This window comes from Apium graveolens, chromosome 3 (genome assembly GCF_009905375.1).
Source record: "Apium graveolens cultivar Ventura chromosome 3, ASM990537v1, whole genome shotgun sequence".
NCBI classification, from domain to species: domain Eukaryota; kingdom Viridiplantae; phylum Streptophyta; class Magnoliopsida; order Apiales; family Apiaceae; genus Apium; species Apium graveolens.
This window is the reverse complement of record NC_133649.1, coordinates 294,515,315-294,542,835: the sequence shown is the minus strand read 5'-3', so window position 1 is coordinate 294,542,835 and position 27,521 is coordinate 294,515,315. Positions and strand designations below refer to the sequence as shown.

At 34.3% G+C, this 27,521-nt stretch overlaps 2 protein-coding genes and 1 non-coding gene across 3 annotated transcripts; 2 read left to right on the top strand and 1 right to left on the bottom strand.

The window, feature by feature from the left end:
* The first annotated feature begins 3,307 nt into the window (after positions 1 to 3,307).
* On the top strand, positions 3,308 to 3,414 carry LOC141715373 (small nucleolar RNA R71). The gene has a single exon (XR_012572138.1). It is a non-coding gene; the product is annotated as a small nucleolar RNA R71 (small nucleolar RNA).
* Positions 3,415 to 13,937: 10,523 nt separating this feature from the next.
* Positions 13,938 to 15,517, top strand: LOC141715215 (protein ALP1-like; the record flags this gene model as incomplete). Its single annotated transcript, XM_074518692.1, has 1 exon — positions 13,938 to 15,517. A coding segment is annotated over one exon (1,416 nt), but the record flags the coding sequence as incomplete, so codon positions are not given.
* A 1,302-nt stretch (positions 15,518 to 16,819) lies between these two features.
* LOC141713623 (uncharacterized) lies at positions 16,820 to 17,707 on the bottom strand. Its single transcript, XM_074517121.1, has one exon. It carries the CDS (start codon positions 17,612 to 17,614, stop codon positions 16,979 to 16,981), a length of 636 nt encoding a protein of 211 aa, XP_074373222.1. The 5' UTR covers positions 17,615 to 17,707; the 3' UTR covers positions 16,820 to 16,978.
* Between the last annotated feature and the right edge of the window lie 9,814 nt (positions 17,708 to 27,521).

Here is a 27,521-nt window from a genome sequence, read left to right as displayed (position 1 = left end):
TTCAAACCTTGATCTCCAACTCGAACTCCTGAAGTAAAAGAACCCAACAAATTAGTCTAGGCTTCGAGTCCTTCTTCGAGACGAGATAGCGAATTGCAGCGTGATCAGTGAAAACTGTCACCTTCATCCCAAACAAATAAGATCGAAACTTCTCAAGACCGTATACAATAGCCAAAAGTTCCTTCTCGGTAGTAGTATAGTTCAATTGAGCACCATTGAGGGTCTTACTAGCATAGTAGACCACATGAAATATATTGTTCTTCCTTTGCCCAAGAACTGCTCCAACTGCAGAGTCACTTGCATCGCATATCATTTCAAAAGGCTCATTCCAATCAGGTGTAGTTATGACAGGTGTCGTGATCAAACTCTTCTTTAAACTCTCAAAAGTAGCTAAACACTCATCATCAAACTTGAAAGGGACATCTTTCTCTAGAAGATTGCACAACGGTTTAGAGATTTTAGAGAAGTCCTTGATGAACCGCTGATAGAAACCCGCATGACCAAAAAAATTATGGATTCCCTTAACAGAAATTGGTGGAGGATGGTTTTCAATGACCCCCACCTTGGATTTGTTTACCTCAAGAACTTTACTAGAGACCTTGTGCCCAAGAATGATGCCCTGTTGTACAATAAAGTGACATTTCTCCCAGTTGAGAACCAGATTGGTCTCAACACACCTTTTAAGAACTGCGTCAAGATTTTGCAAGCACTCGTCGAAAGAATCCCTGAACACAGAAAAATCATCCATGAACACCTCCACATTCTGACCAATCATGTCAGAGAAAATAGCCATCATACATCTCTGAAATGTGGCAGGTGCACCACACAACCCAAAAGAAACTCTTCTGAAGGCAAAAGTACCAAACAGACAAGTGAAGGTAGTATTTTCCTGATCTTCTGGAGCGATGCAAATCTGATTATAGCCTGAATAGTCATCCAGAAGACAATAGTATTCATGCCCAGCCAACCTGTCAAGCATCTGATCAATAAAGAGAAGAGGGAAGTGATCCTTCCTTGTGGCCTTGTTTAGCTTCCTGTAATCCATGCAAACTCTCCACCACGTGACTATTCGAGTAGGAATGAGCTCATTCTTTTCATTAGCAACCACTGTGATGCCTCATTTCTCCGACACACACTGAACTGGGCTCACCCAAGAATTGTCAGAAATAGGATAGATAATCCCTGCATCTAGCCATTTGAGAATTTCCTTCTTCACGACCTCCTTCATAATCGGATTTAGCCTTCTTTGTTGCTCAACAGTTGGCTTGCTTCCTTCCTCTAGCAGAATTTTATGCATGTAATAAGAAGGGCTGATTCCCTTGATATCTGCTACAGTCCATCCAATTGCCGATTTGAACTCTCTCAGAATTCTCAAGAGTTTGTCCTCATCACTACCTGAAAGGTAAGATGCAATAATAACAGGCAAAGTAGATTCATCACATAAAAACGCATACCTCAAGTGTTCAGGCAATGGTTTAAGCTCAAGTGTAGGAGCTTCCTCAATAGATGGTTTGAGATGCCCCTTAGCATTTTTGAGTTCTGAAATTCCAAGAGATTCAAAAGGCATATCCAGCCTTCGCTTCCAAAGAGAAGCATTCAAATACTGTAACTGCTCATCATCTTCATAATCTTCACTATCTGAATTTCCCAACAAGGCTTTCTCTAAGGCATCAGACCTTAGCAATTGATCAAGTTCTGAAGTAACCACGAAATCGACCGATTCCACTTTTAAGCACTCCTCTTTATCAGTAGGGAATTTCATGGCATTGAAAACATTGAACGTCACATCTTAATCCAGCACTCGCATAGTGAGCTCACCCTTCTGCACATCAATCAAGGTTCGGCCAGTAGCCAAGAATGGTCTTCCCAAGATTATGGGAATCTTTTTATCCTCCTCGAAATCAAGAATTACAAGATCAGCAGGAAAGATGAATTTGTTCACCTTGACCAAGACATCCTCCACAATGCCTCGTGGATATGTAATAGAGCAATCGGCCAATTGCAAGGACATATAAGTAAGCTTTGGATAAGGTAAATCCAACTTCTTGAAGATAGACAAAGGCATCAGATTGATGCTAGCTCCCAAATTATATAAACACTTATCGAACGACAAGTTTTCGATAGTGCAAGGAATAGTGAAGCTTCCTGGATTTTTAAGCTTTGGAGGCAACTTCTGTTGCAGCACAACACTGCATTCCTCCGTGAGAGCAACGGTCTCTAAGTCATTGAGCTTCACTTTCCGAGAGAGAATACCTTTCATAAACTTCGCATAGCTAGGCATCTGTTGAAGAGTTTCAGCTAAAGGTATGTCGATGTGAAGTTTCTTGAACACCTCCAGAAACTTAGCAAATTGCTTGTCCAACTTCTGCTTTTGCAGCCTCTTAGGAAAATGAGGTGGAGGATAGACCTGTTTCTCCCCTGTATTACCCTCAGGAGGAGTGTGTTCCACAGTTTTCTTCCTCAGTCCCACTTCGGCTTCCTTCTGCACATCTTCCTCAGCCACAACTTCATCTTCTCAAACTTGAGATTTTTCGGGATTCGCAACCTTCCCAAACCTCAATGTAATTTCCTTAACCTTCTCTTTTGCTTCCTTCTTGCCTGGAACTTCTGTGTCACTAGGGAGAGTACCAGGTTGTCGATTCTGCAAGGCATTGACAATCTGATCAATTTGATTTTCCAAGGTCTTAATAGAAACGGCCTGGCTCTTGTACATGAGCCTCAACTCCTCTAATTCAGATTTTCATTAGATTGTTGAAGTTGAAGTTGTTGTCTTGGTGTATATTACGGTTGCTGAAAACCAGGAGGGTTGAATTGCTTTGCTGCATACTGATTATAAGGCTGTTGCACCGCATTCTGAGTGTTGCTCCAGCTGAAGTTAGGATGATTGCGGTTGTTAGGATGATGGGTGGCTGGAACTGGTTGCTGCGACCTCTGAAAGTTGCTCACGAACTGGGCTGATTCACTAGAAATAGCACACTGCTCTGTATCATGCGTACCGGCATAAAGCTCACAGACACTAGTGATCTGATTAACCCCATAATTAGCCAAATAATCCACCTTTATCGTCAAAGCCTTAAGCTGAGCAGCTATAGCAGTAGCTGCATTCACCTCCAGAATTTCTGCTCCATTGCCTTGAGGTAGTCTCTGAGAAGAGTTCTGGTATTCATTAGCAGCCATCAGTTCAATCAACTCATAAGCTTCATCGCAGCTCTTAGCCCATAAGGCTCCACTTGATGCCGCATTGAGCATGGGTCTAGACTGTGCTCCCAAACCATTATAAAAGCAATTGATGATCATCCAGTCAGGCATCCCATGATGAGGACACTTTCTAAGCATCTCCTTATACTGGTCCCAAGCTTCACATAAAGAATCTCCTGATTGCTGCGCAAATTGAGTTAGAGCATTTCTGATTGCATCTGTCTTAGCCATAGGGAAGAATTTAGTAAGAAATTTTTGAGTAAGATCTTCCCAAGTAGTAATAGAGCCTGGTGGTAGAGAATGCAACCAACACTTAGCTTCCCTCAGAGAGAATGGGAAAAGCCTCAGCTTAACAGCAACTTTAGAAATATTGTAGAATTTGAAAGTATCGCAAATCTCGATGAAATCTCTAATATGCATGTTGGGATCTTCCATTGGAGAACCCCCAAAATGGACTGAGTTCTGCACCACCTGAATCGTGCTAGCCTTGATTTCAAAAGTGTTAGCCACGATGGCTGGTCTGACAACGCTAGACTGAATATCATTGATCTTCGGTTGAGAATAATCCATCAAAGCTTTCGGATTTGCTAATGGTTCTCCCATTGCAACGATCGCTTCTTCTTCAAGTTTGTCAACTAAGACTTCTTCATCTACTTTCTCCTTAACAAGAACTTCTTCTACTACTTCTGTAACTTCTTCCTCCGTTTTATCTGGTGTTCTCTTTCGAGATCAAGAACGCATTATCATAAACGCTCTTTAGAGTACCTGAAAAAGCAACAAGCAAACAAGTAAGTAAAATATCCGAGTCAGTGAACTAACGACCACTGATGTCAAGCACATAAACTAAAAATTAACACTGAGTCCCCGACAGCAGCGCCAAAAACTTGTTAGGATGAAAACACACGCTAAATTTACACACAAGTATAAGCGTTCACAAGTAATATAGAATTCTTTCTAGTTCATTCCCACAGAGATCAGTTTAGGTTAACTTCAATCTATGCACTTATGCAACAATGATATGGTTATCGTTCAATGTTAAGACAATTAACAATTTTGGTTTTTATTAAACTATGAGATTATACTAACTAGAATTAGCTAAGAGAATTAAGGTTGAATTACTTATATGAGACAAACATGGGATTCTAACTTCATTACTACTTCATTCAAAGTCATTGTTCTTAACCTTAGCATACAATGGTGATGACGACTAATCAGATAACACGAAACTAGTAAACGCCAACTTTCGTTGTACGAACACCCTACTACTAGACATTCACAAAAGAGATAGAAGCTGAATATACACCACTTATATTGAGACCCTATATGTCTATAGAATTTGACAACATAACGGTCTAATGCGCAAGTTATCTATCGTGATTACATAGGACAAGTAAGATGGTTAAAATTACCTACGAAACATGCATAACAAATACATGAACCTATGCAAGCATGGCAAGTTCTAAACCTCTATATTCACTGTCGCTTCAATAGAGATTAACACGTTATCTTATAAGTTCGCGATGCTCATAAGACGAATAAGCATAACCAATACTAGGATATCATACAATCACCACAAACTAAGATATCGAAACAAATTAACTATTGAAATCCATCAGTAAATCCGCTAGAACCCTACGATAACTATTAACTCATAACCGTACTCATCATCACAGTGGGTTCCGATGAAAGCATGATATAATAAACTAAGTCTTTATAAAACTGAATAATAAACTAGAGTACATAATCAAGAGTAATAGGTTCAAAAAATAAGAAAACAAGCATCCAAGATTACAACTCAATCAAATAATCAAAAGTAAAAACAAGCTTTCTTCTCCTTCGTTGAATTTGTGCTCCTAGGTCTTCTCGTCGTCTTCTCCTTCTCCTCATTATGAAAAACGTTTTAAAAGAGTCTTTATATAGCAGCCCAACTCGAATAGAAGTCCAGAAAATCAGTCTCAAAATAGAATCAGGATTCTCAAAATTCGACCTAGTGCGGCCGCGCGCTATCCCAACGCGGGCGCGCTGCACTTCTATCCAACTGGCGCGGGCGCACTAAGCTTCTGGAAAAATTTCAGACTTCTGCTTTATAGGCTAGTTTTTTATGGCGATCAACAAGCAAGCATCTGAGGCACCTTCCTAACACCAATTTAACACCAAAATAATGTTAAATCTCTTTCTTCCTTCATCTATGCCCTGAAATGCAAAACAATACAAAAAGGCATCAAATACACAAACAACTTGAGTACAAAATACAAATCCGAGTCTTTATAAAGCGTTCTAAGTGGATATAAATGCCACTTAACACTACTCGATACCTGAGTTTGCAAATTTGTACATTACGAGGTTATGATGAATCATCAATTTCTTGTAATAGAGGTACTCTTAGTGAAATGATCAAAGTTTTTGATCGACCGAGTGTTGATATTTTAAATATTGTTTTGGAAAAAGTATCAAAAAATGTCACTCCAAAATTACAAAAATATATTTTACATATCCTTACTTCTAAAGCAAGTAATAAATTTCGTGATGAGTTGGGAGATTCTAAGTTATGCATTCTAGTTGATCAAGCAATAAATGCATCACATAAATAACAAATGGCTATTATGTTTTAATTTGTTGATGTGTATGGTATTATTCATGAGTGTTTTTTTCTTATTGTTAATGTGGCTGATACAACATCGTCAACCCTTACAAAAAATATTTGATGTTCTCATTTGAAATAACTTAAGCATTTATAATATGAGAGGTCATGGATATGATGGTGCCAATAATATGCGTGGCGCATTTCATGATTTACACGCTATGTTTCTTAAATATTGTCCACTGATTATTATGTACGTTATTTTGCACACCGTTTACAACTAGCATTAGTTGGGGCTGCTGAGAAACACGATTCTATTTGGGAATCCTTTTCTATTTGTCTAATATTGTGAATATTGTTATTGGTTCTTCTAAACTCCTACATGAGTTACAGACTACTAGAGGTGGCCAAACGGGCGGTTAGCCCCGCCCCGGCTCGCCCCGACTCGTCAAATAAACCGTATCAACTTAACTCGTAACGGGCCAAATCTAACTCGGCACAATTCGTAAAAAATAACGGGGCGTTTATGGGTTCAGTTTCTAGGATTCGGTAATCGGCACGACACGACACTCTTAACCGGCACGAAACAGACCCGACACGCGAACCCGCTCGATTCGTTGGAACCGTTCGAACCGCGAACCCGCGAACCCGCTACAACCCGTTCGAACCGTTCGAACCGTTAGAACACGCACGCGCCTGCACGTTCAAAAGCTGCCGACACGTTCTTCCTTTCAACTCAGTCTGCAACTTCTGCAAACTTCATGCCTGCATTCAAAACTTTTGCAGTGAACAACCTTTCTTCTATGTAACGTAAACCTGAGCCTCTAACGTCTCTTTTCTTTAATCTCTCAAGTCCAACGGCTAATATTTTCTCCCTATAAATTTTGTACCAGTTTCATTTTTGTTCCACAGGCCACAAAGCCCTATCTCTCTCATTCTATCTCACTCTCACAATCTCTCATCTCTCATTCTCTCTCACTCTCACAATCTCTCTTCTCCTCGCTCGCTAAGTCTCGCTGTAAAAAAATTCCGGCGACCTTGTAATTATTCCGGCGATCTTATAAATTTTCCGGCGAAAAAATTAAAATGGAAGAAGGAAGGGGCACAGGCACAGCCTCATCACACGGTTCAACTCAAGCAACATGTATGAGACCACCTCGACCCCTGCAACCTGGTAAGTTATTATTGTTTTTTTTATGTTTAAAAAAATATAATTTCGATTATTATTCATTTTTTATGTTTTAAAAAATGTAATTTCGATTATTATTATTCATTTTTTATGTTTTAAAAAATATAGTTTCGTTCGACTTATAGTATACTTAGTTTTTTATTTTTTTGTTTTAAAAAATATTTGTTCTTTAAATATATTTTTCTGCTGTTTGCTAATAATGCGAATAATTCAAATATATACTTATTTACGTGTTTTCAAAATAATTTATATATATGGTTATTATTGAAATAATTCGAATGTGTGAGTTTGGTGTTTCAAATTTTGTAAGCCATCCGAATTAAAAAATTTGTAAGTTTGGTTATTATTTTTAATTTTGCAGGTAGTGCTTCCAGTGCAAGACATCAATCACATGTTTGGAATTATTATTCAAGAGAAGCAATGGAGGAAGATCCGAATAAATTTAGAGTGTTTTGTTTACTTTGTATTCAAAATGGTCGAAATCCACAACCTTTTATTCACTCTAAAGGCTCCGGTACGGGTACACTTGATCGGCATTTACAAAAATATCACGACATTACGAAGCAAAGTCACGAAAGTGGAACCGCGCGGGGAGGTTCACCACAACAAACACAAATGGGTGGTTTTGTGACATCGTCTCCCGGTGGAGGTATGCCTTTCGTCTATAATAGAGATAGAATGATTGAATTTTTTGCTACTTATGTTACACTAGACGAGTTACCTTTTTTCTCACGGCGAGAGTCCGAATTTAGAGCATATGATTAAAGAATCAATAAACCCGGCATTTAAAAAAATTCCTAGGAATACACTTAAACGTCACACACAAAAACAATATTATTCTCAGCGAGCACAATTAATTGAATATTTTCGTGATTTTGATGGTATGGTTTCTTTAACTAGTGACTGTTGGAGTTCAAGTCAAGGTGAACCATTTATTTGTGTTACGGTTCATTGGATTGATTCCGAATATTTTTTACAAAAACGAATAATTGCTTTTGATGTTATGGATGAGTCACACACCGGTTATAACATAAAAACAAGAATAGTAGAAACAATGAACGAATTTAATTTATTTCACAAGGTGTTTACGATTTCTTTGGATAATGCTTCGGCAAATGATAAAGCTATTTATTATATTTCACAAGATATTCCTACCGTATTAGATGGCGCTTTCTTGCATATTAGATGTTGTGCACACATACTTAACTTATCAGCACAAAAGGGGATTTCACAAATAACAACTTTTTTATTACCCATTAGAAAAATAATTAAATATTTACGTATAGCACACACATTAAAGAGACAATATAAAAAATTATGTAGAGAAAACGGGTTACTACCCAAAAAGTGGGGTATTGATTGTCCCACGAGATGGGGTTCGACTTATAAATTACTATGTGATGCAATTAAATATAAGGTAGTTATCACGGAGTTGTATAATTCTGATCCAAGAAACCAAGTGGAGGATAGATTGATTGATGAATCTCAGTGGGCATTGGCAATTAAGGTACGTGATTTACTTGAGTGTTATGCACATGCTACTAAGATTTTTTCTTACGTTTACGAACCAAATGCACATCATGTTATTGTTGAGTGTGTTAATATTGTTACTACTTTAAAAGAATTTGAAAAAGATCAACATTTTGGTTCAATTGTTGTTGATATGAAAATTAAGTGGATAGAATATTTTACTGAATTTCCTTATGTTTATGGTGTTGCATGTCTTCTTGATCCTGGTGTTAGAAAAGAAGGTTTAGAAAATATCCCAGAACATTATTACATGGTGTTAGGAGTTTCATATAATCATATGCTTTATGTAACTAATTTTTTAGATTTATTACATCGTCTTATAGATGTATATACTCCCAAAACTCCAAATCTTGTATCACCTAAGACTAGTAATACTAGTAGTAGGTTCAATAGTAAAGTGATAGATATCCTAACTAAAAAACAAAAGTGTAGAATTTCCACTACTTCTTCTGCACCTACAACTTCTTTTAGCATGACTAGAGAGTTTTTTTCTTATCATTATGAGTTAGATGAGCATTTTTCAATACTAACATGGTGGAAAAATCATGAGAACCAATTTCCGGTGTTAGCTAAAATTGCGAGGGACATTTTAGTAGTTCACGCCTCTACAATTGCTTCTGAATCCGTTTTTAGTGCCGGTAGAAGAGTGTTGGACGAGAAGAGATCAAGTCTATCGCCGGATGTGGTAAAAATATGTGTTTGCAAAAAGGATTGGGATCAAGCCGCGAAAAGACAACAAGGAAGGAAAAAAGACGACTCGGATGGAGAAGAAGAGGTTTGGATGACAATGGACACATCATCGGAATCAGGCATGTCAACAACCGAACAACAAGAACAAGAAGAAGAAGAATTTGAATAAATGAAATAGTAAAATGATAGAATATTTTAATATTGCATTTTTTAATTTTCTTTTAATTTGTATTTTGTTCAAAATGTAAAATGCGGTTTGTTCCGTTTTTTAGAGAGGAGTCCTCTCAAATCAATTGTAATATTTTTGTAATTAATAAAATTTATAGAGGTACCGTCCTCTTTTCTTTTATTTATTTTAACACATGTTGATATTTAAAAAGATAAATATTTAACATAATAATTATTTATTATTATTATTATTAGCCGCAAATAATAAAAGTAAATGATTCAACAGCCATTAGTTTTATTATTATGATTCAACCACATACTGAAACCACTTACAAGCTACAGACATTGACATTGACATGACACTTAAATTCTTAAAATAACAATTGCTCAAAAATAAACACTATCAGACTCGCATAACTCGGTTCAAACGGTTCGAACGGTTCGAACGGTTCGAACTCGCCCGGCCAACACGCGAGCTCGTATAGCTCGTACAAACCGCGAGTTGTACGCGAGTTTAAGTATTATGATTCGGCACTAACCCGGCACGGACCGTAACATTGAACGTGCCGACCACGAATCTGCTAATACCGAACCCGCCCCGCCGGAAAACCGGCCCGGCACACACAGCACGCCCGTCTGGCCGGCTCTACAGACTACACATGTCATACAGGTTGATAATTCTGTGTCTAGTAGAGAACGTGGACTGGTGGGGGACTTAATCAAATTAAAAATTTACAACGATCTGGATCTACAAGGTGGAGTTCTCACTTTAATTATATTTGTAGCTTTTTTAATAAGTTTAGTTCAATAATTATTGTGTTGGATAGAATTAATAATCGTAGTACTTGTTCGAACTCTATGCGTGGATCAGTTAGAGGTTTTATAAAGGCACTGAAACTATTTGACTTTTTATTTGTGCTACAATTGATGCATAAAATCATGGACTTTACAAAGTAAATCAATTGATATCTTTAATACGATGGATTTAGTTGCAACAATAATAGAATTGATTCGATCTTTGAGATACGAGGGTTTTGATGTTCATTTAAATTATGTAATGTTGGTGTGTGCAAAGTATAAATTGTTATACTAGATATGAATGCTCATTATATGGATGACATTCATGTTATGCGACAAAGAAATAATACATCAGTTGAGCATCATTGCCATTATGATGTATTTAATGTTGCCATTGATTTTCAGTTGGAAGAACAACATTGTCGGTTCAATGATAATGTTGTGTAACTTTATGATTAAGTTCATTTTTGGAACCGAAGAATATTTTCGGGTTGTTTGACATTGAACACATTTGTACACTTCCTACCACATTTATCTTGCTGATTTTTGACAACAAGAGATGTACCATCTTAAAACTCTGACTTGATCATTACAAAATTGACGTGGTTAATTATGCTAAATTTATAGATTTATCTACTCTTTCTGAGTTATGTCTATGACTGGTTGATACAGGAAATACAAAACACTACAGTTTAATTTGTATTATATTAACACTCCATGTTTACACATCAACTACATAAAGGGTTTTTTCAGTTATAAAATTAGTTAAGACCGATTTTCGAAATAAAATGAAGGAAGGATATTTGAGAGACTTTATGCTTATCAACATTGAGAGAGAGTATAATGAAGATATAGATCCAGATGAGAAGATATATAAATTTTATACTCAAAATAATCATCGAGTACAACTTAAATGATTTGAGAAAATCTTCTTACATTTTTTATTGTAAATTAGTATCGTTAGTTTACTCGTATATCTTTTAAAAGAATTCAAGATTTTTTTTGTCCCGCCCCAGTAGGTTTAGAATTTTGGGTGACTGGGTCCGCCCCTGCATAAGTTATATAATACATAAAAATCTAAACATTAGCCTTACAAGAAATTAAAAAAAAAATATATAAATTTAAATCAACATATAATTAATTTGTTACATATACACGTAATTAAATTCATAGATTACATAATTTAAACATACATCATTTATTCAATGTATTTCTAATGAAACACGTACCAAAGAATAACACAAAGATTTATGCATATGATTGTTTGAATATAATATTATTCATTAAAATAATACAAAATTTATAAATATAAATAAAATTAAAAAAAGTTAAAAATCTACTAAGAATGTAGATATCAAGACTGACAAACAGCGGTAGGAATAAAATAGGTCACCGGGGCTAAGTATGTAAAGCGAATATTCTGTCACATGCCTCGAATGATAATGTAAATAATTATCTGTCAGTATCAACACATTTCATTCGTAGTTTTTCACACACTAAGATGATCCTTACACGTGTTCATCATTCAGCGCCTCGCGCACATGTGCATCATCTGCGCGCTCCACGGGTCCTAAAATCCTGCAAAGGAACAGTCTAGATTACGAGGTAACACCCCAAAACCCTAATCCTTAGCTTATAAATAGACCAAGGACCAGAGTGTTACGGGAACTTCAATTTTACACATATACACATACACACACCTATATATATGTATGTATATATTATAGACACTCTTTCTACTTTATTCTTTCTTCTCCAAAATCTTATATTTATTCTCAGAACGGAAGTGTTGCGAGACCTCCACCCCCGGCCCGCGTTGTTTTGCAGGAGCCCACTTCGACAGTTTCACCGCATTCCTACCATCCAAGCAAGATCAGAAATGAGGGCCGACCTATGGCGAACTGATCGTTATCATCACGTATACTTAGTTTTCATGAATACACCAAATTTTTATATTATCTCCTCAAAAGATCTAGATATTTAAATGATAGAAATGAGAAATATCTCTTCAAAAGATCTACTCAACGATGGTAGCTTATATGAAATTTTTTGCTCATATATCTGTTAAATTTTCGTATTATAATTATTTTTATATATGTTATATGACTTATAATTAGTGATTTGTTAGATAATATCTAAATAAATTGTTATAAATCAAATATAAGATATTTTATAAAGCGACCTCTATAAGTTATCATTGTTTATCGACAAGATAAATACAAATTTCTTTTTAATTTAATTTAATTTTAAGATTTTGATAATCTTTCTTAACATATATATCATGTACGTTAATATTTTGTAGCGTATGCATATTGATATATTATTTATCTTTGACTTTTTTAATATATAAACATATGAAAGTATGTTACAATATTCACAAAAATTATCTCTAACATTTCAACATCGTTGTTCATCATAACTTATGAATAACGAGGACATGGGGAGCAATAGCCAAGCAATAACAACAAAAATTGGACAAGAAATGTAAGTTATGCAATTTATTTAAGTTTTTTTTTATCATTTGTTTATACTTGTAAGTATGATTTACTTCGATTTTAATCCTTATCAATTATTTTAATATACATGTAACTATTTACAACATCCATCTTGGAGTAATTTAATTATTCAACTTGTTGATCGTATTCTTTCTTGATATCAACATAATTTACGGTTTGAATTTTTATGATAGTAATCTACGTGTTTTCCGTAACAGATCTTATTAAATTATGTTTTTGAATTTATGAAACCAATGCTGTCACATTCATGCCCTATAATTTATCTTAATATTTATTATAAATACAATTTGGACACTTAAAACAAATTTTATACTTTTATAACGGTCTTTCTAAGACACATAATAAGCACTAACTACCATGAGTTTGATACATTTTGATTGGTTCTTTAATTATAAATATTGATGGACCCCTGTATCTACAACAACTCCATCAATCAAAATGCATCAAACTCATGGGAGTTAGTGCTTACTGTGTGCCCTTGGCACACATTAGAACGAACGTTGTAATACATAAGTTGGGTATCTGATGATTGCATTAATAGATCTCTAGACTTTGACCCGCAAATTAGATTATCTAGATATAATTATATGAAATATATTTTTGATTTAATTTTCTATGTCACATATACTTTTCAATTGCTGATCATGAATCTTCTGTTATTTATCGATTTACCATTTTATAACCCGTACGATACACGACTTTTTAATAATTATATTTCTTATTTTTTAAAGTTTTTAGAATTATTTTTAAAATTTTAAATATATAAATATCACTATTTCTGATAATATTATTTTTATTTTTGATAATTTGTTATAATATTATTGCAACAAATATGTATATATCGAGAAGTACGCAGATGAAAAATTAAATTACAGGCTATATATAATACAATTTTCAATCATATTTTATCGATTCTTGTATCATTTTATCATATTTTAGTATTTGAATAGTAGTATAACAACGTAATCCTTTTATATTTTATCAAAAATAAAGGATATAGTATAATTAGCTTGAATCAATTTTGTTGTAAAAAAATATACTTCTAAATACGGATAATAGTAATATTTTTTGCCCAATTTTTTTATATAATCGAGTTAATTAATCACCGTCTAGCGATTACTCGACGGAGAGTAATCCGATTAATCACCGACGTGTAGAACACAAGAATACATGATATTAGAAATTACAAAACTTATAAATAATAATAATAATATTATTATTACGAAATGAAGCTGACATGGCACATTGTTTTGTAGGACGGTGATGATGGGCAGTGGCAGCTCAACGAACCAACACTCCCCTCAACAACAGAACCCAGAACTCCAATCCTCAATTTCCGACTCCGAAAGCACCAACATGGCCTCCACTTCCACCGGAAAAACCAAACCCAAAAAGAAAAAATACAAGTCCAAACAGCCCCTTACAACCCCCTCAACAACCCCTTTTAATTCCCTCTCCAATTCAAACTCCTTCTTCTCTCAGACAAAACATCGAACAGGTTGCGTGCGCTACTAGAGCCGCCTATAATTTCCTCTCTGACAACGATCTTCGCTTACACCCATCTCAGACATTAGCTTTAGAAGCCAAAATATCAATTGCGGCGCGCTCTCTCTCTGATCTCCATCTCTCTCTCTCTAAAAACTCTTCTTCTCTCTCTAACCCACCTTCTGTGTCAACTAAGTTGTGTTGGTTTAATAGGTTTTTGACTGATGCAGCTGATGAGTATGATAGTAGGTGGACTGAGTGTTTTCGAATGTCGAAAACTTCGTTTACTCTCTTGTTAAGGCTTGTGAGTTCTTCACTTGCTGGTTTGGCTCCTGTTCAGCCTAATTATGCTCTTGGTGCTGCGCTTTTTCGGCTAGCGCATTCGGCTAGTTATAAGGCGGTTGGGAATAGGTTTGGGATTGATTCTGCTACTGCTTGTTTGGTATTTCATACTGTTTGTAAGGCGATTATTGATAATTTAGCGCATTTGTTTGAGTTGAAGAACGATATTAATAGAATTGTGGTTGGGTTTGGGTGGATTTCGCTTCCGAATTGTTGTGGGGTTTTAGGGTTTGATCGGTTTAAGGTGGAAGGGGATTTGTTGGGGGAAGATGGGTTTGTGATGGTTCAGGCGTTGGTTGATTCGGAAGGGAGGTTCTTGGATGTGTCTGCTGGTTGGCCGAGTAATGTGAAGCCTGAGTCGATTTTAAGGCAATCGGAGTTTTATTCGCGTGTTGAGGAGTCTAAGGAGTTGTTGGATGGACCTGCATTTGAGCTCAAAGATGGGAATTCGGTGCGTCAGTATATTTTGGGTGAATCGTGTTTACCTGTTTTGCCTTGGTTGATTACGCCTTTTCTTGAAACTGATGATATGAATGCATCGTGTAGAGCGTTTAATGCAGTGCATAAGGATGCTTTGAAATTGGTTGCCACGGCTTTTGGTAGAGTTAGAGATCACTGGCAATTATTAAAAAAGGAGTGGAAAGAAGGATGCGTTGAAGCATTGCCTTTTGTTATTGTAGCATGTTGTTTGCTTCATAATTTTCTGATCAAAAGTAGCGAGGTGTCACCTGAAAGCACGGCGGAGTATATTAAGGATTTTGAACTTCCTGTTTTCGAAGGAGAGGTAGATGAGAGTGGTAGTAGGATTAGAAATGCGCTTGCTGTGCATCTGAGTCGGGTTAGTCCAAGTTCATGACTGTCTAATCGCTTTTGTTGTTTTCTTTGTAAAAAACTTATGTTCTGTATTCGTACTATCACCTAATGAATTAGAAGTTATTTGCTGTTGTGGCCGTAATATCTGATATCTCTGCCTGTTTCCATATATTCTCAGTCATGAATTCCATCTATTTGTTTACTAAAAATAGGCATATTTCTGTTAGCTAAAGCATTACGGGTAAGGATTGCTGGAGTTAATTTTTATTTGGAGAAATTCATTTCAACTGTACATTTAGTAGTGTGTGTCCTTGAGTTGAATGTAATAGAACTATTTTGACACGACAATGACAAAGCCTAGTAAAGAAAGGGCATAAGTTTTAGGCCTCACTTTCTCTTATTTCATGACTGTACTAAGGTGATTCTGCATTTTAGGAATTCAAGTCTCTTCATTTTGTGCAAATTTTCTCATTGATTGCTCTAAAGCCTTTCTGTTTCTATAAGAGTTGCCCTTCTACATTCCCATCCATATTTGTTAACCATCACTACCTTTCTTAAAGGTTATTATCACTATCTTCCCCTCATTCTAGGCAAAGCTGACAGAACTCTAACACTCTTCACCCAAAAGTGCGTATATGTGTGGAGTATTGCCTTAATATTTGAGATCTGAATGATAACGACACATTGTACACTATCCAAGTTTACAGGCTCTAGGACACTTGTTGCAGTTTACTCATATAGGAATTACCAAGACAAATGATAGGAAAAAAATGCGTACATTACTGTTAATTTTTATAAAATCAAAGACCCCTAGTAATAAGAAATCCAGAACTCGAAAGTTTGGAGAGATAGTCTAGTACACCACTACTTGGCAATCCCGTACCTTTTTAATTGGACGGATTGTGAAAACGGCTCCAAATCGACCAACGGGATCCATGAACACCTCTGGACCTAAGCAACAAATAATCCACAATGGCTCCAAACCGACCAATCGGATCCATGAACACCTCTGTACCCCAAGTAACAAATAATCCACAACTATACTTCCAGAATTATAATTAAAAGGGAAAAGATTAGCATTTCATGTTGGCCTACCTACAGATTTCACAATCACAACCTTACCTCGAATCTGTTTTTTTCTTTGCTTAGTTATCTTCTATGTAACATGAATTCAAATCTTCCATGTTTAAAGTAGTTCAAAGATGGAGACAGGCTCTTCTAGACAGTTATAATGGATCAATTGCATTGCTTGACAGCCAATTTAAATATGGACTGATAATGATATATGTCGTATTTGGAATTGGTGTACCCATCGACCTACTATAAATATCTACTTTCTACTTAATGATGGTACAGATCGGTATCGTTACACCCAATACAGAAAACGATAGACAGAAGTAAAACTGATCGTTTACGGAATATCGATGGTTCGAACTTTGCGTATTCGGTATAAGTATAATCAAGAAAGCACAAAATTTAACAATAATAACAACTGATACAAAGAATTAATTACCAAAACTCAGGAGATCAACTCCTGAAAATTTTATTAATGGCTGCAATTAGTAATAACAAGAATTTTCTTATCCACATGAAAAGAATTATAAGTAATATATACAATTTGAATCCTATACTTTAATTAATATCAAAACTGAGAAACATGAATATAAACTACAAACTATTAGCTGAAGGATCATCCTCTGCTTTGGACATAACTGAGAGCCTGCTAGGTTTCGGCTCAAACGAGCCGCGACGCCTTTGACTATGAGACGAAGGCCTGATCAACGCAGCCAATGCTCTCTTCACCAATTCACCTTCTACGGTACCAATCCGAACTAATGAATTCGTCATCGCTGATCTCCGAGCATTCAGGCTGTTTCCACGATATGACGATGTTTGAGTCTGGCTCGGTACGTTCTTGTGCATACTGCACCGGAATGAACCTGGATGGTTCGTTGGAGAACACATACACGTCCGCTTCTGACTCGGGACTGTAGAATTGCCTGGTTTTTTAACCACCTGGTTACGGTTTGTTGCTGAAATTGAGCTTGTTGGAGAACCATGACGGTTGGTGGAAAACTTTACCGATGAGGACGGAGATTTTGATGAGGCGTAGAGATTGACACGTGTTGGGGAAGATGATCGAAGGAAAGTAGATTGATGTGATGAGAAGGCTGTAGAAGAGGAAGATGCGAAAGGAGAGGAGAACGACGAGGAACGAGGAGAGTAGAATCTTCCAGAAGGAGATTGAGAGTGAGAGCGGAGTACAGGTCCGTTGGTTCCAGTTCTTCTAGTTGAAGTTGCCATCGTGTTGTTTACGTGCACCTCGACTAATCGGGAAAGAAGGTTTTGTGTTTTGCAAGTAGAGAGGGGGGTTTTGTTGTTTAATTTGGCAAACCTAGCTTGAGTGAGGATATGTATTTATAGGATGGGGAAAGAGGGGAGGTTAACTAGGGTTAGATTTTAACCGGGGTTAAGTTCAAGGAAACAACGGGCAGGGCGCACCAGGATAGGGAAAAAACAGGGGCGTTAAACAAACGGCACTTTGTGGTGGGGAGAATGAGAAAGCTACAATGTCACGCTCATTGTTTTGTTTTGTAGTTATTATAGTGGGTTCGCTGGATGGTTTAGACGTTGAAAAGGTTTACACGTAGACTCGTCTCCAACAAGTTCGTTCCTAAATACTTATAATATAAAAACTAGTATATAATTCGTGTGATGCACGTTATTTTTTATTATAAATATAAATTTTGTTAGCTAAAAAATCATTATCTAAAATTTTGTTGAATTGGTAAAGATTTGTAGTGGAGTGATGTTAACTATACAATATTAGCTGTATTTAAATTATTATTTTTTATTATTTTTAAATATACAATTAAAACAAATTTAAGTTAGTTTTAATTAATACAAATTAAAATAAAACATGTATTTAATAAAAAGATATTCAAAAATAATATTTTTATATTTTCATATTTATGTAAATATTATAAATAAAAAAATATTAAAATTATTAATATATAACATATTTAATTTGGAAAAAAAATATTAACAAACATTACTTATAAAAATTCTAAAATATATGATTAAAACATAGTTTATTATATCAGAATTTTAAATTTTTTGTTAACAATTAATAATATTTAAAAATGATTTGAAGTAGTATGTTATATTTTTAAAAAATAAAAAGAGCACCTAGATTAGGTTGGGTTTATAAAAAAAATTAAGCATAAAATCACATGAATTAGTTTAGATAATGGGAGCAAAGTCAACAAATATAGCACGTCCTTCTTATTTAAAATTATATCTAATATGGATATCATTTGAATCCTTTGAAGTGAACAATATTTTACATATTAGCTATATTCCATTGACAGGTAGATATTATAACTAAGAGGTGAGAAATATTGAAAATTCTCTAACAAGTTAGTGATGTATTTTCTTGTCAAATCTTGGCAATACTTTTTATCTTGACTCCTAAACAATAAAATATTTATATGTGAAATTTCACAATAACAAAAATGTGAATGTAAACATAAAGAAATGATAAAAATAGATGATTTTTTAAAAAAATTAACAAAAATAATTATTTTGAAAAAAATGTCCAATTTTAGGCTATTGATAACTTAACTCTCAATTGATTATCCCAATTAGAATAAGATAGGTCTTATATATATATATATATGTGTGAGAGAGAGATATTTCACTAACATTTGGTATCTCATATATACTGAATACTTTATAGTTGGTATCCATACCTTAAAATTAGTCAACTTTTCAAATATTGGTCATTTTTGCTAATTTTATATAAAAATAGGTTAAATTTATCCTCCATGTGTTAAATATATTTTAATAATAAAAAATAAGTTAAGAGTCCTGGCAGACTCTCAAAGGTTTAGGAGCCACCAGATGTATTGTGGGAGCTTCATTTTTTATCACACTCTGTATATTTAGATTTAGGAGCCTTTTTAAAGAGTATATTGGATATACTCTAGGAGATTAGAATTTTTAAATGAATTAATATTAATCTTTAAATAACATAATATTTGAAATAAAATTATTAATTTCAAAATATTGTTTGGGAATCAAGAATTGAATTATATATGGACCTAGAAGGGTTTTTATATAGAAGCCTATTTTATTGTTAATTTGGTTATGATGAAAGATGTGCGTCTATTAGCCACATACAAATTTTCATACAGAAAAATATGTCATTAAATATGCAAATGCAAACTCTTGTCTTCCCTATCTGGGCACAAATTAAGGGGCCATTTGCTAAATCTGAATCATTTTTTCTGGACGATTAAAATTCTGAACGATTGATAATCTGAATGCTGGACTGTTAATTTTGGTAAATAAATATGAAAATTTCTGAACGCTAATATTTATTGATTTACATATATGTAAAAATTAATATATATTTTAATCCTAATAATCAAATAACAATTTACAAGTATTTTGAAAATTTAATAATAGAAAACACACATATATTTTGAATAAATATTATCCATTTAACGAGTAAACAATATTTTTCAGTCTTAACATAAAAAATATATAATTGGAAGTTTAATTTAAAAGTATTAAACAAATTTAAGACAAATGTATTCATATTGAAATCCACATAATTACTTGAATATAATCATATTTAAAAATTAAAAATATAAGTATAAATGTTAAATAAAATTAATATATGGCATGGAATTTTAATTTTATACTTTTTTAAAATTCTTGACTCGTCCAGCTAACAAATTTTTTTATCAAACAATCTTAACAGGTGATTCAGGCCTTGATCAGTACTTTTGATATGGTACAGGGGTTAACAAATGAACCGTAAGTGACTAAATTTTGATCAATGTGTATGTTTCACACTACTCTTGAACAAAACTAACCACTCTAATCATGCTAACTGAGCCTGTAATCTTCATGTTTAAAGTTGAATTCAAAAGATATTTGGGCACAACATCATCGGGTTAGGTTCTATGGAGTGACCTATTTCATTGGAGTCCTTGGAGTCCATATATGTTCTGCAAGTAAAATATAACTTAAATTGTTACAAAACGTATTATTTTTTGAATGATATTCTACAAATATCACAATTTTATTGAAAATCTTGCGGATTAAATAGATTTTACAAGTCGAATGTTGCAAAACATATTATTTTACAAAACATGCTTAGTTTGCAAAACATAAATGTTCATGTTGCAGAACATACAAATTATACTTGCAAATATATGATATTTGCACGATTTTATTGAAGTAATGATATTTGTGAAACATGTTTTGCAAGATAATACGTTTTAGAAGATATTTTATTTGCAAATATAGATGGACTCCGATTACTCCAATTAAAAGGTGGACTCCATAGAATTTTACTCCAACATCATCAATGCGTGCATTAATGCGTGCAGTTGTTTACACACAGGAGTAGCCCTTTTAGAAGACTGGCTATGGAAGAAGATTTGATGGCTGGAACAAGTCTTCATTCCATTTTGGCATCAGAATGCACATTTTATTTTGATGACCTACTCATAAAGTTGGTATGTTCCATGACTTTGACTATTGTATCAGTCCTCCAAACAAGTCCCAGCTACTTCCAGATACTAGTACACTAGTTGGTTACTAATTTGGTATACCATGTAGACTGTAGAGTTTGCAATGTATGCGTCCTGTTTTTTGGTTCGCCTGTATTCGTGTTTTCGTGTTATAAATACTAGCTTAAATCGGGTGCGATGTACGGGTTTCCGTTAATATTTAAAATTTTTATTTATTCTGTCATATTCTAATTTTTAAAAATATTTTTGTAAATATATAATAAATATAAATTTATGATAGGATAACCTTAGTAGAATAAGTAGACTATGTCTGGTGATTTAACAATTTAATAGTTTAGCGGATATATAACAATATTTTTTTTTTATTAATAAGATACGTTGTGGTCGTAGTTTAGTAGGATAAGTAGAATATATATAGTAATATAACAATTTAATAGTTTAGCGGATATATAACACTATTTTTTTTAATAACCAAAATTAGGGGATAACTGTTGAACCAAATTATATTCCATTCCGGTTATTATAGTATAGTATAGATTAAAACCGAAACCGACCCAAATTCTATATTTTTATTCATCTAGACTAGATTTATAACCAAAAATCAATATATCGTGTTGAAATTTAATTGCACCGAAGTTTATAATAGAAAGTTATTTTTTTCACAAAATAAATTATTGACACACAAGTCGAATCTTCTCCCAAAAAGATAAGAGAATCTCCAACCACATAAAATCCTTACCTAAAAATCATTAATACATAATATAAATAAAAATATAGAAATTATAAAAAAAATCCACCTCCAATGGTACATTCCCCTAATTTATAAATATAGTCAACCTCTTGATGTTGACTATGTTGAACTACTACAGACCCGTAAGAAATTTGTAAAAAAAAATTAATCGTTTATTATTATATTGAAGTAATATATTTTATTTATAACAACATAAAATTTTAATAACATACTATTTTAAAATATAAATAACCAATATAGCCAATACCATCGAAGTACAATGTCTTACAGGTTCAACAAATTTTACATATTGTCCTACATGTCCAATTTTAGCCAATCAATTATATTTAACACCATTGGAGATGCTCTAAGTAGGGGTGTACGCGGTTCAGATCGGATCGGTTTTGGGGTAAAAGTCGAACCAAACCGTGAAGAGCGGTTTTAGAAAATTGTCATCCGCAACCGCTAACCGCGTCAATTGCGGTTGCGAATTTGCGGTTATTGCGGATCGGTTTGCGGTTCAACCACTTATTTTAAAATAATTAATAATTTGCAAAAAATTAAATTCGGAATATTAATAAATTGAAGTTTAAGTTACGTGATAAATTTCATTAAAAAAAATAAATAAACTAATGTTCCGTGTAGAGCAAGAATATTAAAAACATACAAAAATGTGGAGGCGAGAGAAAAGAAAAAAGAAAAAGATAAAAAAAATTACATGTTGATTATATTTTTCATTTGTTTGGTTATATATCTTATAATGATTGTGAATCTTATAAATAATGTCTTAACATTAACCTAAGATTAGTTAATAAATGTGTATACTTACTAATTTATATGATATCAACTACATTTTTGGAAATATAATTTATTATAAATATATGTTGCGAGTTGCAGTTGCGGTTGCGATTTTGCGATTTTCAAGAATTTAAAACCGCATCCAAACCGCGAATCAGCGGTTTTTAAAATTTGAATCCACAACCAATCCGCATTTTGCGATTATCCGCAAATGCGGTTCGGTTGCGAGCGGTTGAGCGGTTAGATGCGGTTGAGCGGTTTATCTGTACAGCCCTAGCTCTAAGTGTTCGGTAAATAAAAATATCGCCAGAGACAAAACAAAATTTGTTACAAAATGACATACCGGGGGTGATGTGGCAGTATATAATAATTTAATTGGTGATTTTACTGTGAATGTAGAAAATCCATTAACAACTAATCACTAAAAATCTGACACGTATGATTTTATAACTATTTTGAATAATATTTTTCAATAAATAAAGCTGATACTAAAACAATAAAGTTTACACCAACTAGTAACCAAACAAAAGAGGTTCTTTAGGGTAAAAAGATGGATTAATTAATTAACCTCTATTTAAAAATGAAAAAGGGTTATACCTCATCAAAATTCCATTTATTGAGTATAAGAATTGCCTTTCACTCTCATGCATGCAAAGATGTATCAACAAGGCCACTTTTTAAATATCTTATAAACAATAAGAAAAAAAATATCTCGAGTGAATTATCAAAACCGAAAAAAAAAATATCTTGAGTCTTCAGCTCTAAGCAAGGAATCTTGGGCATATCTATTTACGTAGTGTATTGGGTCAATTGGGGGCCGACCTCAAGTCGACTTTTAATTATAAATAAATGGTGATTTTCCGAAAGTAAAAATTCTTTATCGTATTTATTAAAAAAATAATTTTAATCGTATCAAAAAAAAATTTACCCCATTTGAAGTGTAATTAATTTTTATCAGATATGACAACTATAATTTGAAGTTGATGCAAATTATTTTAATATTTAAGCACATTTACAAGTATTTAACTGCTCATTCTTATATTAATTTATTACTTTCCTAATTATTATCTGAATTTTAAGCAAAATTTCATATTTACAGTATTAGTTAAAGTCAATTGTTATTAAATTTTACAAAAATATATTCTTTCGGAAGCAGAAATTTTAACCCTAATTAAAATTCTTGTAGCCATGTCCCATGGGCCCAGCAATATGTCCAATAATTGAATGAAAGCCCAAAACCCAAGCAAATAGGTCGACCATTGCAAGATCTCACAAAAATATCCTCTCCGATGTTCGCACCCTTTTTTCACCATAATGGACAAACATTAATCATAGGTTTCTATTATGGCTGAGCAAAACCGAACCGAAATCGAAAAACCGAATCGAACCGGTCGGTTCGGTTCAGTCCTGATTTTTCAGAAATTCGGTCTATTCGGTTCCAGTTCGGTCCGGTTCTTGTAAAAAATATTTCGGTCACCGGATAGACCAAATCATAATTATTATAATTTTACATTATATATATTTTACGTATATCTTAAAAATATAATCATAATTTTTAATTTGTAATTGTATTTATACTCTTTTAGAACTCTACATATCACCTTACTTTAATTATATTTTAGATTTTATAATTTTAATATTAAAATTTTTATACAATTTTATGTTTTAAAAAAATTCCGGTTCGTTCGGTCCAACACCGGACCGAACCGAATTATTTCGGTTCGGTGCGGTTCGGTTCGGTTCGGTCCGGTACATAATATAATTTCGGTCCGGTTCGGTCCAATAAAAAATAATTATTCGGTTTTTCGGTCTATTCGGTTCTGTCCGGTTTTGCCCCGAACCGACCGAATACTCAGCCCTAGTTTCTGTGATTGATTCTTAGCTCGGCATCGGATGAATATAAACAGAATGATTGAAAAAAATAAAAGACTTTTACACAATCATACACTTTATATTTTTATATTTTCAAACCTACACATTTTCAAATTACTGATATTCACACCGGAGGTGAATCGGGAGATAATCCCTAACATTTTTTCCCTTTTCAGGTCAAGTTGAAGGTCGTTCTAAGCAGGTCGAAGGATGTTCTTCCTGTCTGCATAAATCTAGGTGTAACATTTTTATAGTTATTATGGTGGGTTAGCTGGATGGTTTACACGTTGAAAATGTCAGCACTAAGTAATTCTGTTGGATCATAGATTTATTCTGTTTTCTTTTTGACGGAAAGAGAATTATTCCGTTGGGTAAAGATGAAATATTTTATATTCCGAGCTTGTAGGGTTTACCCAGTGCGCACCCGAAGGGTAGCGGCTGCGGGTTATTTACGATAAAAAAAATATCTTTTAAATTATCCGGGCCTTTTCAATTTAGGTCAATTAAGAAATCAATATACTATCAATATATCAAAATATAAAATTATAAATCGAGGGGTTTGTTATATGAGAAGAGTTTAAATATATCGAGAGCGAGAGCGGTTGGAATGATGGTTAACCGTCTTCTTCCGACTTTTCATATATACATTTGTATGTGTATTTGAATATTATTTCTAAATTAAACTCTTGATTTAATTATTATTATCGATTATACGGTGTGAATGTATTAATGTTTATGCTTTGTAGTTTGTATTTCAGGTAGCAAATTGATGGGGTGTCAAGCCTTAGGGATTTTAAGGCACTTTTTCTTATGTAATTTAAAATTATTGTTCCATTTTCAGGTTTATTTTACTATTTTTTATCGCAGGAAACCCGCAACCGCAACCCTACGGGTGCGGACTGGGTAAATCCCACAGACTCACACATTGTTTTATTATTTATCATGAGTTAAATGCACTTTGTATCCTTTTATTTTGTTTCAATAACAAATTTGTACTAGAATTTTGGAAAACTCAGTTTGCACCCCTACTTCAACTTGGGGATTAATTATGCACCCCTTTTCAGAAATTTGTTAAATTGGACAGGGGTAAAACCAGAAATTCAGTAATATACTTTATCAAAATAAAATTTATTTTTCTTAAATACTATTAAAAATTGAGTTTTTGTTTATACCAACTATGAAATAATAATTTTTGAGTTTTTAAATAATGCTATTAATTTCAATTTTGATTTTTATAATATTAATTTTAAAATTTTACGACTCTACTACAATTAAATTTAAGTATATAATCAAAACTACTTATTAAAATAATTTGTATTATAACTATAAAATATTGGCATTAATACTATAAAATGAAAATCAAACTGAAATTACTAGTATAATTTGAAAATTTGAAATTTACAATTTTGTAACAATATTTAATTTTTAATATTATTTGAAAGATATAAAATTTAATTTACTTATTTTTTTTGTTAAATTTCCAATTTTGCCCTTTTCAATTTAATGAAATTATGAAAATGGATGTGTAATGAATGCAAAATAAGTTAAGAGGTGCCATCCGCTTTTCCCAAACTTCTATTACACATTTGTTTTTCATCAAAGTTGGTGATAGGGATAAATAAATCCTGATTGTGTAATTAAATATTACATTGATTATACAAGGTGTGGGCTGCTAGGCCCAATTAGAAGATGTATGATATTCAGACCAGAAAGGTTAACGCGTTGATCATGCCTGATGGATCAGATCAGTCCTGATGGAACAAAGAAGGACCCAAAGCCCTGATTATTTATTAATTTCGTAATTAATAAATAAGGGAGGAAAACAGCTATTAAGATAAGTCCTAGTGGGGATATAAATCCTTGTAGATTGGCCTCCAAGGAAACTCATGGGATAAGGAATCAACTTCCTACTTCCTAGGACTCCTAAATTATCCTAATTCAGAGACTTGACCACCAAGTCTCCTATACCAAGTCCAATTCAAGGACTCCCACATCTATATAAGGGGCCTCACCCCACGAATCTGAACTACATTTTTTTGACTTGATCCTTGGCAATCAGCAAGGTACGTAGGCATCTTGTTAAGGCAGATTGAGTCACGAAACACAAGAGCAGTCAAATCGAGCCTTGAAGCTCACGTTCCTTAGTAATAAATACAGCAATTATATATATTAGTTTTTAATCCATAACATTTGGCGCCGTCTGTGGGAAAGCACAACAACAACCATGGTGAGAACACGGAGAACAATTAGAGCTCTGGAGGAAGGAACACCATCGGGGACAACTCAAGTGATTTCGTCAACCGTGGAGATACCCCCTCACTCAACTTATGTATCTACTCAAGGGGAAGCCCAGATAGGGGCAACTCAACCTCAGGCACAAGGGACGATTCCACCGGCTATTCAAGGTACGAATCCTCAAATTCAACAAGTACATGTACCTGTGAATTCTCGACCCGTCGGGTGTGAATATTCAACCGTTGTTACTACTAACCCCCCTTATGGGATGCCCCTTTACCCCGAGGTTGGAGGAAGCGGACAAGCTGGGCGAAGTGAAGCACGAGGGCAATCGCCCCCCTACATACGAGGTTTGGCTCCTATCCCCGAGGATCGGAAATTTTCTGGTCCTTACACTGAGAGAGACTCCGAATCTTCGGATGATGAAGTGGCCCCAAGAAGGAGGCGTGCTGGCAAAGAGCCGATGGCTGATGGAAGCCAACGCCCTCAAAGCACCCAAAGGGCGAATCCCCAAGAAGTGCAGGAAAGGATCAGGGCTCATGAGGCTGAGATTCAAAGGCTGAGGCGCGACTTGGAGGCGGACCAGACTACCAGACCCCAAGCACCTCCTAGAGGGAGAAATCCTCCTCCCATCATAGACCTGGACGGTCCGGTGCAGAGAAGGGCTGTTGTCCCAAGGGCTGATCCAAGCAATCTTCTTCCCCTTGGAGATCCTGATGATCCTACTCCGCCCTTCACTGAAGGAATAATGAATACTCATATCTCAAGGAAGTTCAAGATGCCAACTATCAAAGCTTATGATGGCACGGGAGATCCCGCTAATCATGTTAGAACATTCTCTAATGCACTGCTGTTGCAGCCCGTGAATGATGCTATAAAGTGTCGGGCCTTCCCTCAAACCCTGTCGGGTATGGCTCAAAGGTGGTACAGTCGCTTGCCCCCAAACTCTATTGGGTCGTTCAGAGAATTAAGCCAGGCTTTTATTAAGCAATTCATCAGTGGGAGAGTTCATGAGAAAAGTTCTGCATCT

What these genes read in the sequence shown, in the direction of transcription:
- LOC141713623 (XM_074517121.1), bottom strand. Translation starts at nt 17,614, where the DNA reads ATGGCAACTTCAACTAGAAGAACTGGAACCAACGGACCTGTACTCCGC.